The 19901-nt window shown below is 51.0% G+C and overlaps 1 protein-coding gene across 2 annotated transcripts in view; it reads left to right on the top strand.

The window, feature by feature from the left end:
* The window catches only part of ZNF618 (zinc finger protein 618), a 187392-nt gene that overhangs the window by 127722 nt on the left and 39769 nt on the right, over positions 1-19901 (top strand). Inside the window, exons 4-9 of one of the 2 annotated variants that reach the window (XM_007449737.1) lie at positions 4139-4219; positions 7697-7774; positions 8408-8446; positions 13223-13312; positions 14203-14238; positions 14330-14407. In XM_007449737.1, coding sequence (XP_007449799.1) covers positions 4139-4219; positions 7697-7774; positions 8408-8446; positions 13223-13312; positions 14203-14238; positions 14330-14407 — 402 coding nt within the window. The remainder of the gene's footprint in view (positions 1-4138; positions 4220-7696; positions 7775-8407; positions 8447-13222; positions 13313-14202; positions 14239-14329; positions 14408-19901) is intronic. The other variant, XM_007449738.1, reaches the window with a different exon arrangement.

Genomic DNA, 19901 nt, shown 5'->3' with positions numbered 1-19901 from the left:
AAAGAGGAGGGGGGGGCTTGGCCACAGCTCTGGAAGGAGCAACAGAAGAGCAGACAGCCATTCAGACACAGACACATGGGTTTCGGTCTCTTATAAACCCAGGCAGCGAAGGTGCCAGGTCCCGCTTTGTAGTGCCAGCTGATAGTTTCCTGTTTCAATCGGTGTTGGCAGGGCTTTGGGCCTGAGCCTGCCAGAACCTACACTCAGCTGTTTGCTGCAGCCACTCAGAAAGGAGGGTTCTGGCCTCCCTCTCAGGTGCGTCTTATCCCAGCTGCTGACTCTCCATCTGGTGGTCCAGGGTGGGGTGGGGTTCCTGATTGGAGGGTCTCCGTGGGAAAGGGCCCCTGGACTGTAAGCCAGAAGACCTGGGGTCTGCCCCGCTGTGGGGCTCAGGATGTTAAGGCTCCCTTAACCTCTCTGAGCCATACTGTCTTCATTGATCAGTGGGTGTAATAAAGTCTGCCTGTCTTTCCAGTAGGATTGTTGAGGTCAGACTGAAGTAACAGGCATAAAAGTGGTTTTGAGGGGGACAGAAAATGCAAAACAGATACCAGTGGTATTAGCCAAAGCCTTGGACGTTGACACATCCGGGGTTACCTCTGGAATGATAGGAAGCTGAAAGGCCAATGGCTTCAAACTTCTTCAATGTCTCCTGAAAGAATTTTGAGAAACTATATTCTCTTGCACATTTTTGAGTTGACGTCTAACGTTTTCATCCAAAGTTTGAGTAATTGCAAAGGATATAATTTCTGACGTGTTGTATTGTTTTTTTAAAATGTGGCATTTTGGAAATAAAACTGTGAACCACTCTTTTAAGTGTATCCAAGGGAATCCAAACCCCACCGCTTTTGATATCCACCATCATCCTTTTAAAAACCATATGAACAGGCTCATCTTTAACAGTCAGAAGTTTTACATCTTTCCTTTTTCTCCTTGAACTCATATTTCCAGCCCACTTCCCTCACAGGATTTTATCCTAATGTAATATATTTTTTTATGCTTGAGAGTCTTTTATTGATCACTGTTTCACACTCATCTCCCACAACAAGATGTACGTAAATTGAAATAGAAATTTCTAAAAAATACATTGGGATCATAAAGCTGTACATTTTAAAACGTTTGTTTTTCCTGATGGAGTTGCTGTTAGCATACAGTTTGTCAAAAACAAATTTAGATAAATAGCAAACATAAAAGTAAAAAATTATTGAAAATGCACCTCTTAATGAAATGGATGAGCCTTTATTTCTTCATCAATTGGCTCATGTTTCTGTGAATTAATATTTCTTGTTGTTGAGTGAGACAAGGTTCATTTAATTCCTTTTTTTCCATTTTCTTTTTTTTTTTTAATATATATATTTAATTTATTTATTTTTGGCTGCGTTGGGTCTTCATTGCTGCACGCGGGCTCTCTCTAGTTGCAGCGAGCGGGGGCTACTCTTCGTTGTGGTGTGCAGGCTTCCCACTGCAGTGGCTTCTCTTGTTGCGGAGCACGGGCTCTAGGCGCATGGGCTTCAGTAGTTGTGGCACGCAGGCTCAGTAGTGGTGGCTCGCGGGCTCTAGAGTGCAGGCTCAGTAGTTGTGGCACACGGGCTTAGTTGCTCTGCAGCGTGTGGGATCTTCCCAGACCAGGGCTCGAACCCGTGTCCCCTGCATTGGCAGGCGGATTCTTAACCACTCTGCCACCAGGGAAGCCCTCCATTTTCTTAAGTGTAAGTGCGTAGAAGGCTTGATCGCATAAATAAGGAGCCAGGGGTGGAGGCAGTCTTGTTTTATCAGTGTCCCTCAATTCTTTGAACACCTTCCAGTTTGTATGCCAAAACTCACACAGGGGTCTATCGTCAGATATTATTTTCAATGGTCTCTTCACTGACAACTCCATTAGATTCTTCAATTTTGTTGAAAACAAAGAATTAGAAATCAGCCAGTTTACAAAAGAAATTATTCCCAGTCATTAGATCCACCCACTTTCTGAGTCCAACACAGCATCTCTTTGCCTGGAGCCTTGAGATGTTCATCTTCCTTGGACAGCACCACGGTGAGATTAGGGGTGGGTGAAAGGACCGTTGTGTTTGTCATGTGGAGAAGGGTGACGGTGAGGAGAACCAGCTGAGTGGGGCCTCCCTGCCCTCCACGTTCTCTGGCCCATTGGTTTTAGGAAGAAATGCATTGGGAATTGATTCTCTTAAAATTCCCTGTGCTCATACATCCCCAGGGGATTTGTACTCTACTAGGAAGACTGTGGTCTTGAGGACATTTGATCTGAGTCCCAGCCCCAGAGAGCCTCAGGAAACCTACTTGTCCACGACTTACGTCTCCAGGCCCCCTGTCCCCCAGCAGGCCGTGCCCGGGCCAGCTCTGCTGCTTCTTAGGACCAAGGGGGCAGGGTGCTCCTGAGCATGTGATCTATGAACAGCGGCTCCCGAGACTCTTTGAGCTAAATATGGGACTGCCTGTTGTAAGGAGCCATCTGTCTGTCCCCCAACCTTGTGTTTTTCTTCTCTCCTTCACCTGCTCTGGATTTCTGCCTTGTTGCATTTTGTGTATCCTGAAAGGTGGTGGAGCTGATCTGGAGCTCTCTGGGGGCCAGTGATAGAGTTCAGGCATATGCCGCCCACCTTTCTCTTCTACCTCCGTCTTCCCACTTCTCCCTCCAGGGGCTTCGGGAACTCCACCCACCTGCTCTCACCTGGCCTCACTTGGTCTGTCCAGTGCTCTCGGGAAGGGAACTTAAACCAGGCTCTCTGTCAGGTGGTTACAGAAAATGCTAGACAGATGCTCTTGTGTCACTAGTGGCAACGGGGTGGGGGAGAGGAAAAGGCTTGTGCCTGTGTGCTGATGTGTCCTGCCAGCCATCCCAGGCAGTCTCTCCCAAGGCTCTTGATAGGGCGCTCTGGGGGTCCTGTGGTGGTGCCAGACCTGGTAGGGGGTTCTGCTGCCCTGCAGTGTTAGGGGGAGCCCCATGACTGAAGGGGGTTCCTTGGCATCCGGAGGTAACCTGGCATGGTGGCAGTAGGATGGCTCTGGATCCCTGAAGGCCAGCTTTGAGCCCAATTCCTCACTAGCCACTATCTGAGTGGCCCCAGCCCTGGACCACCTGGCCCCTAGAACTTTCAAGTTCATGATTGAAGTGGCCATTGAGTTGTCTCAGCCACATGAGGGCTGCTGGGAAGATGGAGGGTGGAAATGAGACCTGGGTGTACTCGGTAACTGGTAGCTGTTAGCAGGCGCCCTTTCTTCTTGGCGTCCTCCCGGGGGCTGACTTTGTGGTGGTCACACACGTGGGCCCTGGAGCAGGACAGATCAGGTGACCTCTGGCCCGATGTGTTCCCCCTCATCTGAAAAATGGGGGTAATAATCACCTTCCTGTGCTGGATTTGTGAAGGTGAACTGAGCCAATGCGTGAGAAGCCCCCGAGTCCAGAGCCCGCTCCCACTAGCTGGCTGCGTGAAGTGGGCAAGTTGCTGCTTCCGTGGGGTGCGGTGGGGTCAGACGCCAGCCTGTGCAGAGACGTTGGAGAGGCGCAAGTGAAATGAGTTGCAGCGCCTGCACTTAGTAGGCTGGGGGAGATGGAGACGAAGGGCAGGATGGTAGCCGGGGGACGCGGTGGAGTGAAGAAGCAGGCGGGGCAGGGAGTCAGGCAGCGGGGAGGGGGACCTTCTGAGCCGAGAGTCTCCGCCGGTCAGGTCCCTCCAGCGCCCACTGCACCAACCTGGGGTACACAGTGGCCGTGGGCCAGGGGGACACAAGGCCACAGCACACGTGGGGTACATCCTCCCTGGAGGGTCATTTTGCTGGAAGGATTACGGGGAGAAATGTTAAGTTATAACCACGGGATGGGTAACTTTATGTTACATCCATGTTATGAATCAGGACAGAGGAAACATAAAACTGCAGGGGAATCTGGGCCTGTGGCTGCTGTTCTGCCATACCCCAGCCTCCCTTGGGGAAGTGTGGCTGCCCCTTAGCCAGCACAAGCTCTTCAGTGAAAAAGTAGACAGCGTGGTCTTGTCCAACCCTCTCGTGTGTGGCTGGGGAGACTGAGGCACTGAGAGGTCAGGAGACTGGCCAGCCCTAGACTCAGAGCCCTCCTCACTGGGCCCCATCTTTAAGGGCCCTTTCTGATTTCTTACTAGTTCAGATGGAAGAGCGCCGAAAGGCAGCCCTCACGGTGAATCTGTGCGAACCGTATTCAGGGCCCAAGCGTTGAGATACGCATCTGGTACATGATGGTTGAGGGGCAGGAGGACCGATCGGGGGCCAGCATGAGGGCGGGGGCGTGGCTGAGTGCAGCCGTCAGCTGCAGACCCCTGAGTATACAGGGCCTGCTAGCCTCTTCAGGGACACAGGGAGCCACCTGTTCCACCCATCACTGCCACCGGTCAGCAAATCTGAGCCTGCCCGGGACCCTGGAAGACGTGCTGCTGGAGGGATGGTAGAGCATGTAGGAATCTGGAAGCCAGGAATGTCGGGACCTTTTCGGCAGCACTTGCTGTGGGCTGCAGCTCTGAAACAAGCCAAGGGGAGAAAGGAGTTACGTGGCCAAATTTGTTGGGAGACCTGGGGTTAACAGTCCGCTGGGTTCCTTTACTGCAGGACCTCTCCCAGCGGGCGCAGCTCCCGTGCATGGGTGGGCCGCGCCTCCCCCTTGCTTGATCACAGGCTCCTCTCCCTGGGATGCATTCAGGAAGTTGGGTCCCAGAGCACTTTGGGGAAAGCTGACAGTAACAGCAGCTCTCCTTTACTGAGTGCTTGCCTTGTACTAGGAACTGTGCTTAGTGGTCACAGTATTACTGCTCATATTATGGCTCGCCCCCCCTCCCCCCCCACGCCAATGAGGTGGGTAGCATTTTACTGTGTCCATTTTACAGAGAGGAAGCCTGAGGTGTGGGTGTTTCCATGATTTGTCCAGGGCCCCAGGCTGGTATGTGGTGACCCGGGATTTGAACCCAGGCGTGCTGACACCGCTGCACTGTGGGGCTGCCACTCTGTTGCACTCTCCCCACGCACCAGCCTCCCTGCCCATCCAGCCCCTTCTGCAGACAGAGCACCTGCAGCCTGGGGTCTTAGGGTGAGTGGGGGGCAGGCAGGGCCTTGAACTCAGGTGTCCCTCCTGCCACCACACAGTGCTCTGTCCTGAGACTCTGTGCCAAGCAAGGGGTCTGCTCTGCCCTGGGGCCAGGAGAGGGCCCGAAGCTGGCGAACTGTACCCCTGTGATTCTCTGAATGGGTTGAGGCCTGTGAGCAAGGCTGCATGTACCGTTGGCTGTCTGTGGATTGAGGGAGAAGCCAGTGGGACTGGCCTGCTTATAAACAGTGTCAACTGGGTGGGTGAGTCGGGGACATCGCAGCCTGCAGGCTCTGTCCATCAGCCTACACTTACTGTATGGTTTGAGGAAAGACCCTGGGTACTGAGGGCAGTTGGAGAAACTGAGGCCCAGGTCTAGTGGCAGAGAGGGGTAGAGCTGGGGCTTAGAGACCTCATCAGAAGTGTGTCAAGTCTAAACAAGTCTTCCCCATCACAGGCTGTGGCCTCTGTCCTTTGGGGAGAGACTCCCCCTTCCCTGGGCTGCCTGCCTCTCCACCTCCCCCCGTCTTTCCCTTCTCCTGCTCAAGGCCCTTGACTGTGGCCCCTTGCTATAGCCGTGTCAGGGTCCTGCACTGTGGCCACCAGGTCCTGCACTTGGCCGTCGTAGCACAGCCACTCTGCACGTCCTCTCGCCTGGTGGCCTGTCTGCTTCCCATCAGACGGAGGGCAGCGATCGCGTCTTGCTTATGTTTGGGGCCTCGGTGCCGGGCATGTGAAGACGCTCAATTAATTCCCGATCGGTTGAAGGAGAATTAGCAGAAGCCGTTGAAGTGTGGGCTGGAGGCATAGGGAGGGAGTCCAGGTCTTTATTACTCAGTGACAGATGAGTAGAACAGCAGGACGCCGTGAATTTACTGAGCCCCCGCTGTGTGCCAGTCACGGGACTAAAGACAGGGAAATATACACTCTGATCTTTGCCCTCCGTGGGTTTATATTTTTCCCAGTAAGACAAGGGTAACACATATAAAACCACTGAATAACAGGCTGCTAAATTCCGTGCTGGTTTGGAGGACAGCGTTCCCTTGAGTGACCCACAGTAGCAAAGTGGCGCTGCCACCTGGGGGCCCGCTGACTCACAGGTTGTAGCTCATTCATCCTGATCTTGGTCATGAGATGCAGGTATCATAGTCCTGTTTTACAGGTGAGGAAGCTGAGGCTCGGACCGGAAAAGGAATGTTCCTGCGATCAAACAGCTAGGGGCTGGCAGAGCTGAGCTCACGGTCAGGCTCCGAGCCCAGTGCTCTTCTGACTTAACCTGATACTTGGAATTCACACCCAGTAGCCGGGCCTCTGGCCCGAGGTCGGAGACCGCAGACAGTGGGAGTTGATGATGGTCCCACTCACCGACTGTCCGCGCTCGTGGTAGGAATACTACTCATGCTTCATTCAGTTTTCACATAGATGCTCTTATGTTATCCACAATTTTCCGATAAGGAGACTGAGGCCCGAACAGTAAATGGTTTAGCTGAGACTCCATCCCAGGGCTGTCTGGCTTCAAACCAGTGGTTCCCACGCCTGGTTGCTGGGCATCAGAATCCTCTGTGGACGCTTTGGGAGAAGGCAGATTCCTAGGCCCCTGGCCCTAGCCATTCTGGTACTGTTAGCCTGGAGTGGGGTCAGGGACTCTGTGTGTGTGCAAGCTCCCAGGTCGTTCTGTTAGGGATGGGGCCTGGGCCCAGGTGGTGGCAGGCCTGTGTGAGGGATGGGCAGGGCCTCTAACTCCTGGGGCCCCTGCCAGGCTGGGTCTGATGGGCTCTGCTTGCCTTCCTGCCATGGGCCTTTGCCCTATGATCTGCATGGGTGGGCCCTGCCTTTGACTTATCTGAAATGCCTGCTGGGAACTCAGCCATTTCAGTCTACCTGCCTCTGGGAGAAGGGTCTGGCAGAGGGCTGGAGTCAGACATTCATACCATGTTGATCCCTGCACGTCTGAGGGATCAAGACGGCACCTCAACAGACAAGCGAGGCCCTCTCCTTGTCAGACACATCTGTAGTAGAGCTGGGCACTTCCTGATGGGGCGTGGGGCGAACTCTGTGAGGTAGGTACTTTTAGCTCCATCTTGCAGATGAGCAGACTGAGGCTTAGTGTGTTTAAGGAAATTACCAAGGTCATGCTGCTGGTAAGTGGCAGAACCCAGATATATGGTTTAAAGCCTGTCCTCTTAACCTCTGTCCATCCTGGCGGGGAGAGCAGTAGCTAGGAATTATTCTGTTGCATCTAAGTGATGGTTTCCTTACGTGGATGCAATTTATTCCTTATCCTGAAATTCTTTTACATTCATCTCCTTTTTCCTTTCAAGGAATAACTGTGAGTTACCTAAGAAGTTACCCTCTCTGTCTTAGATTTGGAAGCTGAGGCCCAGAGGCGGGAAGTGACTCTCCCAAGGTCACTCAGAAAATAGAGACAAAAACCTGGAATAGACCCCAGCCTCCTGACCTCCAGCTCAGTGCTGTCTTTGCTGGTCCTTGCTGCCTCTTTGCTCGTGGGAGACACGATAGCCCATTGGCACAGAGTTAGCATTACCTGGAGGCATCACCAGGGGTCCTGGGGCCTCGTGGTTGCGCACGTTGGATGCTGGCTGACCAGTCCTTTCCTTTCCTGTTTTCTAGGTTCCTATGAGTGTGGAATCTGTGGCAAGAAGTACAAATATTACAACTGTTTCCAGACCCACGTACGGGCACACCGAGGTGAGTGGCATGTCCCTGGGGCAGAGCTGAGGGGCCGCACCTCCCCATCCTCTGCCTGTTTTTCCACCTGGGCCCCTCCAGGGTGACCCCAGAGGCCCTCAGAGCTCTTTCTGCAGTAGGAGTGGGATCCGAAGAGGAGAGGAGAGGCCTCCTTAACTTGGGAGAGCACCCAGGGATGGGGGTGGGGTGGGGTGCAGCAGGATATGCCACCAGTGCCCCTGTCTGCCCTGCACAGGCCCGCTTCCTCCCAAGGTGCTTCAGTGCTGTTCACTGTCAGCGGTCCTTGCAGGGAAGGTGCTCGTGTGTCATCTCATGTGCTGCTCATGACAGCCCAGGGAGTGGGGCGGGGTGCTGTCTCCACTCTGAAGATGAGGATGCTGAAGGAGGGATGGTTGCCTGCCCCTCCCTGAGCCTGACCCTGGCAGGCAGGGAGGAAGGGCACCAGCTCAGGGCCCGACAGACAGCAGAGAACACGGGGAAGGCTTTGTGCCTGCATCCTGAGTGGGAAGAGAGCGTCCCTGGGCACGCGGTAGCGGCTTCTCCTGGCCTCCGCCTGCCCAGCTTCTCTCTCTTTTGGTGCTGGCCCTTCCATTGGTCCACTCTGCTCACCTCCTCCTTCTCTCTCTCTCACAGACACAGAAGCCACCTCAGGGGAGGGAGCCTCCCAAGGCAGTGAGTATTTTTCCCTCCTCTTGGACTGTGCGGGCTGAGAGGGCCAGGGGTGGGAGGGGAAGGGAGAGCCAGGGCCGGGGGTGATGCTCTCAACCCATCACCCCCACCCCAGGCGGCTTCTGGGAGGCCTGTTGCTGTGATGCAGGCTTTGGCTTTGGACACAGCACCTCAGAGCAGCCTTTCCCAAAGTGTGCTCCGTGGCATAGGCATGCTGGGGGAAGTTAACAGGCATTCTGTCAGTAAAGGGTTCTCTGGCCAGATAACCTGGGGAAACCTTGAGTTCTGCTAAGTTGAACACGTTTCTTTGCTGTAGACTTTTCAGGGCCCTTCACTGGCAAAATATGCACATGTATCCCCAAGAGGGGTCCAGGGTATACACCATTTCCTATGTTCTTTTGACTCCCACTCGTGGGTCAGGGGCTCCGTAGCTGATGTTTGGGAAATGCCACTTCAGAGAGTCATCCACCCATGGGCACGAACCCTGGGGTGTGGTATCCCACCACTTGGCATGTACAGGGCCTCGGCATCTGGGGATACTGTTCTGCTTGGCTACTTGCAGCCCCTGCTTGCCTTCCCTCCAGATCTAAACCCACAGGGCTGGTAGGCAGCCAGCACAACAAACCTAAGCTCCGGAACCCAGCAGTTCCCCTCCCAGGTGCGTGTGTGCGTACATCCACCCAAAGATGTGAATTAGGGTGTTCTTAGCACTATTCGTAACAGCTTCAAACTGGAAGCCACCCAAGTGCCTAGCGCTAGTTGAATAGATAAGTGAGTCATGGTGTGTCCCACAAAGGACTACAGTACAGCAGTGAGAGGGAAAGGCTGACAGCTAAACACAGCAACGTGGGTTACCCACAAACAGAACGTTAGCAAAAGGAGCCCGGCACAAAGAGTGCTTCCCCTAAGATCTGTGTATAGAAAGTACAAGAACAGGGGAAACTAATTCACGCTGCAAGAAGTCAGAGTCGTGGTTACCCTTGGGAAGGGGTTCTGGGTTCTGTGATTTGAGTTGGGCACTGGTTACAGGTGTTTCCCGTTTTCAAAAATGTAACGAGCTGAACGTTTAGGATTTGTACACATTTTTCTCCATCAGTGGTCAGCATATTTTTTGATAGGGGACCAGATAGAAAATATTTTAGACTCTGCAGGCTAGGTTATCTCCATCACAGCTGCGCAGCTCTGCCATGGAGCACGAACACAGCCAGAGACGGTATGGAAATGGATTCCTTATCAAAACAGACAGTGGGCAGGCCATAGTTTGGCCACCCCTGTTCTGCGTGTTTGGTATACCACCATGAAAAGTTTCTTAAAATAATAAACATGAGCCACCCCCCTTAAAACTCCAAAACCGAGTAGTTTGAGGAGGCAGGGCCTTAGTTGCAATTGGGTCCTAACGGCATTTCTTCTAAGGCACTTTCGCCCCCACTCTCTCTTTGGATTCTTACACCACATGAAAGGCCTGCAGGGCTGAGGCTACCCCTCCGTTTTCTGGAGAATCTGAGCCTCAGGTTGGCCAGGCACCTGCCCCAGGGTCCTCGGCAGGAGGAATTCAGGGTTCTATGCCTCCTCCCCAAGCCCCACCCTGCCCCTGCCTGGCCCTGGGCTCCTTCTCCCTCAATAGCTCCCTTCTCTTCCGGCTCCCGTCGCCTGCCTGTGGTCAGCCACACAGTTAAGGAACTTCCCTATTTATCTTTCCTTCTTTGGCTATTCTGGGCCCCTGGCCTCTCCAGCAGCCCCTCAATGATCCGTTATGCTCCATCTAGCTTCCGCTGTTCCCGGAGTTTCACTAGTTGTGGAGGACTTCGTGACTGGGGGTATTTTTAGTCCTTCCTCTCCGCTTGCTTCACTCCCCATGGCCAGTGTGCTCTGCTTGACTCTGTGTTCCATCCTGCCCCCACCCCCCGCCCTGCCCTGGGCCAGCAGTGCCTACTCAGACAGCCTGGCCTTCTCACACCCCAGCCTTGCGACAAGACCTGGCCGTGGAGTCCTGTGGAGAATGTCAAGTCCAGCCTTGACCTTTTTGCAGATGAGAATACTGAGTTCTAGAGAGAAGTCATGCAGCTTGTTAGGGGTGGAGGTGGGCATAGAAACCAAGTCTCACACCTTCTAGTCCAGGAATCTTTCATATATTTGTTAGAAAAATAGTACAGTCATACATAGAGGCATATACCCAGTTACCCATCTCTCAGCTACAAACATAAAAGATTAACTCCGCATCGAGCTCTCTTGCCTTTGTTTAACAATAATATTAGGTAACATTTACCAAGTATTTATTGTATGTTAGGTGTTGTGCTCATTTATTCTTTATCACAATGCTGGGAGATGAAGGAACATATCATTCCTGTTTTACAGTTGAGAAAATCGAGGAGCAGAGAGTTTAGGGCACGTGCCCAACATTAATGGCACCTGTGAGTGGTGGAGTTGAGTTTGAACTTGGGCAGCCTGACTCCAGAGCCTGCCTCCCCAGAGATTTCCTGGAGTCCCTGAGCTCTCGTGGGGTTCTGAAGATGGGGTTTCAGAACCAAAAAATCATTTTACCTTTTTCTTCCTTTGGGGACAACTCTCTTGTACTAATTCGCTCCTGCCTTAGGAGGGCCCAGGCATGTGGCCGTGTCCACATCGAGGAGACATAGATCAGGATGTGGCATGGGATTCGACAGAGCAGGGTGGGGCACTTCTCAGTGGCAGAAAGCTGGGGGTTCACCTTTTATTGGAGGCGGCAGATGTACGTGGCCCAGCTGGTAGGAGAGGCAGCGTGAGCAGAGATGAGACACATGGGGCGGGCAACTGCGGGCTGACCAGCGCTGACCAGTATGGGAGAGGACTCACGGGGCAGGATCCCATCTGGAACCAGCAGACCCCAGTTGGGCTTGACTTCACCTCTGTTCCCCGGGCATTCAGCTCTGAGAAGGATTACGGTCCAGATGGGACATGATGGGGTGGGTTGTTGCCTGTGTTGGGTGGCTGGCCACGGGGAAGGATTGAAGCCCGTGCCAGGCTTGGAATCCTGGAACGGCCAGCCTGCGAGAGGCCCTGGGAATCAGCTCATCTACCACCACGCCCCCTCCCCAAACTAGGGGGGAAATGGGGATGCTGAATCCCGAGGTGGGGTTGTCACTTGCTGGCAGTCTGGGTGAGGCAGGCCGGGACCAAGAGTCTCCTCCCCACGTCCCACCACCTCTACCCCGCCACTCCGTGGTGGGTCAGGGCCGGGGCATGGAGATGGGAAGGCCTGGTAGGATGGTGGATGCCTGAACCCTGCCTGATCCCCATACCCTCAGAATGTCTGTGTGTACCTCGCCTGGAGACCAGGTCGTCTCTGTGGCCCTGCATCTGCCAGGCACATCCAGGGACTGCAGGTGCCATGGAAAAGGTGGAGGCAGAGGCGGGGAGCTGGCTAATGCCATCTGTGTCCGTGAGTTCAGCTAAGCGGGGGCCAGAAACCCTCCCACAGAATCGCCTGGTACTGCAACCTTGGGATGGGGCAGTCACATCAGATCCTGTGTTTGGGTGCTAAGGAGCAAAAGACGGGCCAGGAGGCTGGTACCCCGGGCCAGGAGGCTGGTTGCCCAGCCCAGGAGTGGAAAGTGATTCATCCGGACAGAGAAGGACCATGTGCCCTGACTCAGCTGTGGCTTAGAGTTAAGTGGGTAGCTGGATCCTGGCTATTCCCTGCCCCGCTCTACAGCCTCGAGCAAGCCACCCAACCTCCCTGTGCTGGGCATCCTCAGGAAGCTGGGGTGGAAGAGCCATCCCTAGATCAGCCCAAGGAGCACACACACCAGGTCTTTGCTAGTCCAAACGTTGGAGGGGCTGCCGATGTGGCAAAGGCACGAGTCCAGCCTCAAACTTTGGAGAGGCCTAGGGGGTCATCAAACACAGGCCCTGTCATTGTTTATTGCTGTGTCACACACTTCCCCGTGGCTTCACCTGGTCCTCTGGCTCTGGGTCTCTCACGAGGCTGCAGTCAAGGCCAGGGCTGTGGTCTTGTCTCACAGCTCAGCCGGGGAAGGGACCGCCTCTGTACGTACTCCCATGTTTGTTAGCAGGATCCATCCTTCCCAGGCTGTTGGGCTGAGGGCCTCAGTTCCCCACTGGCTGTTCACCAGAGGCTGCCAAGTGGGTCTCTGTGTGAGGCAGCCTGCAGCAGGGCAGCTAGCAAGAGCGAGACGGTGTGAGCAAGGCCAAAGTCGTAGTCTTCCTGTGACATCACTTAACAGTTCTAACTTCTAGCTTCTAACAGTTGTCTCTGTGAGAAGCGAGTCAGCGGGTCCAGCCGAGACATTGCACAGGACGGGAACGCCAGTAGCCAGGGTCATTCAGAACCATTCATGATGGGCCTCACCCAGGCCCCCCCCCTTGCTGTGGGGCTTGCAGCAGGTCCCTTCTGCTCCTCAGTAGACTCAAGTGTTAAATGGGTTGTTACCTCCTCCCTCGATTGCAAGGCCAAATGGAGGGAATGCTGGGGAAGCTCCTGGCCTGGCCCCTAACAGTACAGCCAACACCCAGGAAGCCGTAGCTGCAGTGATTGTTATTCTCACGTAACGAAGGAAGTCATGAACCGGGTCCTTAGGGGCTCAGCTCACATGGGGTAGGATTGGAAGTGCCTTTGAAAATCCCTTCAAGGCTCCCTGGTCTCCTTGTGCAGAAGACTCCTGACACCCCAGGAACTATTCTCCATGGAGTCACCAGTTGGGCCCAGTCTGGCCCACACCACCTCCCCCGGCCACAAGTGACTGAAGCCCTGGTAACCACGTATCTTTCCATCCCCCGCAGACAACTTCAGGTACACGTGTGACATCTGCGGGAAGAAGTACAAATACTACAGCTGTTTCCAGGAGCACCGAGACCTGCACGCAGTGGATGGTGAGCCAGGCCCCTCACTGCTCAGGAGCAGAGTCCCGTAAAGAGACCCCCCTCCAGGGCTGCTTATGGGGCCCAGGGCCCACCCACAGCTTCCCCTCCCTCTTCCTACCCAGGGAAGGTCGGGCAGCAGGCAGACCACGAGTGGAGTGACGAACCTCCGAGGGTTCTGGGCTAGAGAAGGTCCCCATCATATTCCATATGTATTTCTGATGAGGGTAACCCAAGTGAAATTGCCGTTTATGTAGGTCAAAATCAGTGGAATGTCAGCAATTTTATACTGATTTATTTTATGATTTCATGTTGAGTATTCACACGCTCTGGTGAAATTAAACCAATTTTTTTAAATCAATGATGATATTTTAGCATCTTAGATTATACAGTTAGAAATTAGAATGATAAATTTAGGTAATTTATTTTTGGAATCTTAAGAATCCTAGAAATAGGGTCTTTGACTGGAAAAGGCTCTGGAGGGTTCCCTCTGCAGCCCCACACCCCAAGCCCGTGTCAGGCTGTGGCAGCCGGGCCTCACCACCTGTCGCCTCTGGTCCACCCTTCCTCTCTCCTCCTTTTTCTTTACCCACGCCCCCATCTCTTCCTTTTTTTTCTCCTGCCCTGGTCCCTCGAGCATCTGGCGGTGATCCAGAAACAGGCCAGCCCGAAAGCGTCTTCCTGCCCGGGGGTGGGCCCTCGAGGAATGGTGGGATGTGCCCTCCTGTGGCCCTTGGTTTCCTGGGCAGCCACAGTGGCTGAGGCAGCTGTCCTTGGCCCCAAAGGCAAGCTTGCTGGGGCAGAGGCTGGGAGCATTGGGCAGAGGCAGCTATGGGCAGGGACTAACAGGGCTCCTGTTTGCTTCTTTCCTTCTGCGGCTGCTGCCTCCCGCCCGGGCGCAGTGTTTAGTGTGGAAGGGGCCCCTGAGAATCGGGCAGGTAAGTCCTTGGTGGCTGCCCACCTCCCTGTCCCATCCTGGGCTCTGAGACCTGGTTACCAGGGCACTAAGGGCCGTGTGTTCTCCCACAGACCCCTTCGACCAAGGTGTCGTGGCCACTGACGAGGTGAAGGAGGAGCCCCCGGAACCATTCCAGAAAATCGGGCCAAGTATGCAGGCCTCTCTCTGGGGCCGGGGCTGGGTGGGGAGACAGGTGGGGGTGGCTGAGGGCGGCAGGGCGAGGCCCACCACTGGAAGGGGGCAGCGTTGCTAATCATGCAGCAACAGCTCTGGCCAGCGAGGCACTGGCCTCCTTGTACCTCACTTTGCCCACCTGTCAAATGGGTCAGTCACTCTTAGGACTTGCTTTTGAGAAGCAGCAGGACAGCACAGGGTCCAGATCAGGGCAGTGAAGGTAGCACAGGCTTGGTGCCCAGTGTTAGCCGTCCTGAGCCTTGGCTCCTCCCCTGTGGAGTAAGGGTGACACTTCCCCGCAGGTTTGTTGGGGGATTAAATGAGATCATGGATATAAATCACCTATTAATTAGCACAGTGCCTGGTACATAGTAGGTGCTCGGAAAATACTGTCGTTACTGTTGTCAGAAGGGGTTTATCAGCAAATGAAGCTCTCCGGGGGGAGCTACATGCAGACGCTCTGTCCTCATCCCAGTAAACCCCTGAGAGCAGGAGCCATGCACTTGACATGCCTACTTGCGACGCACTGGTATTGAGTATTGTGGGAACACAGCAGTGAGCAAGACAGATGTGGCCCTGCCCTGGGTAGTTCACACAGGGAGGGGGCGGTACGTCAGTAAGCAGGTAGTTACAACATAGAAGCCCAGGGAGCAGTGGGGCTGGGAGGCAACTGACCAGCCTTGGCAATCCATGAGGCTTCTGCATGGGGCTGAGGGTGGGGACGAGCCCCTGTATCCCACATGAAGGCGCAGAGGTGCACTTGTTCCAGGAACTGAAAGGCAAATCGATTCTGAGTTCAGGTCTTGGAGAGCCTTGAAAACCAGAAGGCTGCAGTTAGATTTCATCCTGAGGGGAGTGAGCCAAGTTTACTCAGTGGAGGAGGGACTTGATCAGATTTGTGTTTTAGGAAGACATTTTGGCTGCCGCAGGGGGTGTGGATTTGGGTCGGGGTGGAGGTTGGTTCTCGCAAGTGAGACCGGTCCAGCCCTTCAGGAATTTGCATGCTTGCTTTTTCCTCTATTTTTCCATGCCTCTCTTACTACCCAGCAAGAAGAGACCTTTATTGGCTCTACCTGTTGCAATAAGGGTTAAGGCAGCTTGTGAAAATATACACACAAACATAGATTGAATGGATGAGGAAGTTTAGGGAAGGAGAGTCAAGGGAGCTGGGGCAGTGAAGCCGGAGACAAGCCTCAGAGGGCGGGACTTGGTCCCGGCCCTTGGAAGGCATTGGATGGGCCCCTGAGTGTTCTTCCTCCTTCCTCGTAGGAGATGATTCTCTCCTTTTCTTTACCTCTTAAAGCACTCAGGAAACTGGAGATGTGATAATGTCTGTAAATATGATGTAAAAATAATGTCTGTATGACAGCACTTGTCATATGCAATGGTAAACGTTCAATAAACAGTAACATTAAAATAATCTTGAAGTGGGGACTTGCCTGGCGGTGCAGTGGTTAAGACTTCACCTTCCAATGCAGGGGGTGTGGGTTCGATCCCTGGTCAGGGAACTAAGATCTCACATGCCTCAGACCCAAAAAACCAAAACATAAAACCGAAGCAATACTGTAACAACTTCAATAAAGACTTTAAAAATGGTCCACATCAAAAAAAAAAAAAAAATCTTTAAAACAAAATAATAACAATCTTGAAGTGAAGAAAATGATGAAATCCTTAACAGTAAAACTGCCAGAAGTTAGACTGTGGGAGAACCCAGATGTGAATCAGACATGTTCCATGATGGACGTTCATAGACCAATGCAGGACAGGGACATTGGGATCTGTGAAACTCCCCGCCTCCCGCTTCAGTGCTGTCTGCCAGCAGCCCCAGCATAGCACCACCCCTTCCATCTGTAGCACCATAATTATCAAAATAGAATACAGACAACATAGGCTATAGAATCAGACAAGCCCAGGTTTGAATGCTGACATCACCAATTTACTAGCTACTTACCCCCACTGAGTGTCCTTTGATTCTTGTATAAATTGGGAATAAGAACATCTCTCTGTTCTTCAGGGCTGTTGGAGGATGCCTGTGTCAAGTGTCTAGCCCAGCACCCGGCTCGTATTTAGGGCTTAACGAATGAGCGATGTTGCTGAGAGATAGTCAAGAGCGAGAGCTTTAGAGCCATCCCAAAGATGAACCCCAGCTCTATACTTAATGCCTGTGTGACATCCTGCAAGTTTTATAATCTCTCTAATCACAGTAATGACAGTAAAACTCACCTCTCAGGATTGTCATGGAGATTAGATGAGATTATATTTGTAAAGGAATTAGTATAGTCCTTGACATTTACATGGAAAGCATTAAACAAGTGGTACCTATTAATTATCCAGAAAGGTACAGAGCAAGATGAAACTTGTTCTCTATATCAGTAACTACGTCTGGCAGCCAGCCAGTGCTAGGACCCAGGAGGAATTATCACAAATTATATGGAGTAGGGAACTGCATTGAGAAAACTGACTGAGTTTGGCCCCCAGCTTGACGCCATGGAACTGAGATGTCTATAAGAGTATGAGGCTGTTCCTTGTTACCACTCAGCAGCTGCCTTGTGAGATCAGAATCCTGCTTCTTGGGTTTCTGCCGCTTTTTGTAAGCTGGCCAGTGCCACAGAACCCTGATAGTGATGAGGCACAGAATAAGGGGAGCCAGTAGGGGTACAGTGCACTGTGGAGGGACTAGTCCCCACAGGTAGAGCTCTGTAGGTCAGGGGAAGAGGAGAAACAGTGGCAGCAGGGCATGCTGGGAAGTATGCCTTTCACATCCATGTCAGCTGAGCAAATTGGAGAATTAAGTACTTAAGGAGGAGGAAGCCAGAGCCAGGACAGAGCAGAGGAATCCTGCTAGAAGGAGGGAGTTGGTCTAAGAGGCCCTGTGTGTCAACGTGCCCTTTGGGTGCAGATCTGAGAATTACTCCCATGGTAATGGTCTACCATGATAATGGGGGGATGATTGAGGACAATTCGTTCAAGTCTATTGAAACAGTGTAAATCTGGATTTATTTATAGGTTACTTGAGTTTTATACCTGGATAAGGAAGAGTGACTTGAAAGGTAAAAAAAAAAAAAGAAAAGAAAAGAAAACTTGGGAACTGTGAAAATTCCACATGACAAGAAAGGAATTTAAGAAACTTAGAGGAAGAGTATACCTCTGAAAATGATCTACCACAGAGTCTAGAAGGAAATGCTGTTTGGCAACCACAGTCAAGTATGAGAAAATATGACCTGTCTTAGTTCACTCAGGCTGCCATAACAAAGTACCATAGACTGGGTGACTTAAATAACAGAAATTTATTTTCTCACAGTTCTGGAGGCCGAAGTCAAAATCAGGGTGCCAGTATGATTGAGTTCTGGTCCAATGACCCTCTTTCTGGCTGTACTCTCACATGGTGAGAAGAAAAAGAGAGCAAACTCTCTGGTGCCTCTTGTTATAAGGGCACTAATCCCATCATGAGGGACCCCACTGCCATCCTCATGAATTCATCTAACCTAATTACTTCCCAAAGGCTCCATCTCCAAATAGCATTGCATTGGGAGACAGGACATCATCATCTGAATTTGGGTGGGGGGGAACAATTCAGTCCATAGCACGACCTCTGTAAAAAAGGAAGCTGTATGGTGAAAAAGCAACAAGATAAGATGAAAAAGCAAAGAGAGAGGAGTGAGATGAGAAGAATTGGAGAGAAGCAGAAAATACACGAGCAGATTTAAAACCTACGTTGTAGATAGTAAAGAGCAGAGTTGATCTGCAGAAATGGAATTAATAACGTGAAGGACAGACTTGAACAGATGAGCTTAATAAGCAGAAAACATGATAAATATGGAGAATGGGGAAACTGTTCCAGATAATTGGTGGGACAGAAGCAATACTCCAAAGATACAATAGAAGAAAAAATTGCTCAGCTAAAGGAAGACCTATATGTCAGGTAGAATCAATAAAAAAGGACCCATAACTAGATAGATATTAGTGGCTTTTTAAACTATAAATATAAGGGGGAAAACTATACAGGTACCTGGAAATAAAAAAGCAAGTTACTTACAAATGATTTCAAGGTGGACTTGCATCGGACTTCCCTGCAATACTAAATGCTGAAAGATCATGGAATAAGTTCTGAAGGGAAAAAGGTGTAACTTAAGAATTTTATATCTAGACAAACTGTGATTTATGTGTAAAAAAAAAAAAAAGCAAGGGCTCAAAAACGTGCTATTTCTCCTATATACCCAACTTCAAAAATTTACTTGAAGATGTACTCCAATGAACTGAGTGGTTGAACACATTTAAGGGCTCAATTATGAGGCATTAATTCATAGCAAAAGAGGACTTGTGAATACTGAAGCCAGGTAAACTAGAAGTAAGCTTAAGTTTAAAATGTTGCAAATCTGATTATAAAATTGAATGCAAAAAAAGAGATCATTCTAAAATATTAAAAATGAATGTTAAAAACCAGGAAGGAAGGAATAGGTGAAGGATACAATAAAGTAGGTTAAATCAGTCCTGGTTATAGTGTGGTCCCCAGACCAGCAGCATAAGCATCTCCCAAAAGCTTATTAAAAATGTAAATTCTCAGGCCCCACACCAGACCTGTGGAATCAGAATCTCCAAGGTGGGGCTCAGGTGTCTGTGTTGTAACAGTCTTTCTAGATGATTCTTATTTAGGCTAAAGTTTGAGAGGCACTGAGTTAAACTACCTTTCTCAATGGTAATAGATATGAAAATATCATTTCGTGCTTGACTGTAAAAATTAGAGAAACGTATCTTATATACTGTCTAGAACAATGGAAAATATTGGAAAATGCTGGAATATTGGAGAATAATGGAAAGGCAAAGAAAAGAGTTCATACATCAAACAACTGAAAACTAAGGGAATAAACCAGAAAGGGTATAGGATGAAAAGAAACGAATCATAAGACAAGGAAAACCAAGTCAGTAATAGCAATAAAAGCAAATGGCATAATTTCCTTTATTAGAAGACAAAGATTCTCAGGTTAACTTAAAAGAATCCAATTAAGGATGGTTTATTAGAGACATACTTAGTTAATTCCTTGTCTTTTACTCTTCTCTTTCCCATGGAGCTCTTTCCTACTCCCTTAACTAAATTGAATTCCCTATTAAGATTTTCATAGCACCGTGTCTCCTTAAGACTACCCATTGTGGTTGCAGTTTTAGATTTGTTTGTGTGATTATTTGATTTTTCTTTCTCCTTTTCCAGACTGTAAGTTCCTTGAAGGCAGGGACCATTGCTCAACATTTTGTGCCAGCATTTAGCACAGTACCTGTTTGATGAATGCAAGTACAAGAAAATTTAGGGAAATGGCTTTAGGCACATGTGAACAAGTAGAAGGATCTAACAAAGTAATTATCAAGAACTAATAATATTAATACCAGACAAACTAATAAAACAGTGTAATTAAAAGTTAGAGTGGGGCTTTCCTGGTGGCGCAGTGGTTGAGAGTCCGCCTGCCGATGCAGGGG

The sequence above is a fragment of the Lipotes vexillifer genome, unplaced genomic scaffold (genome assembly GCF_000442215.2).
Source record: "Lipotes vexillifer unplaced genomic scaffold, Lipotes_vexillifer_v1.1 scaffold230, whole genome shotgun sequence".
Taxonomy (NCBI): Eukaryota; Metazoa; Chordata; class Mammalia; order Artiodactyla; family Lipotidae; genus Lipotes; species Lipotes vexillifer.
This window is presented reverse-complemented; position numbering and strand designations above follow the sequence as displayed.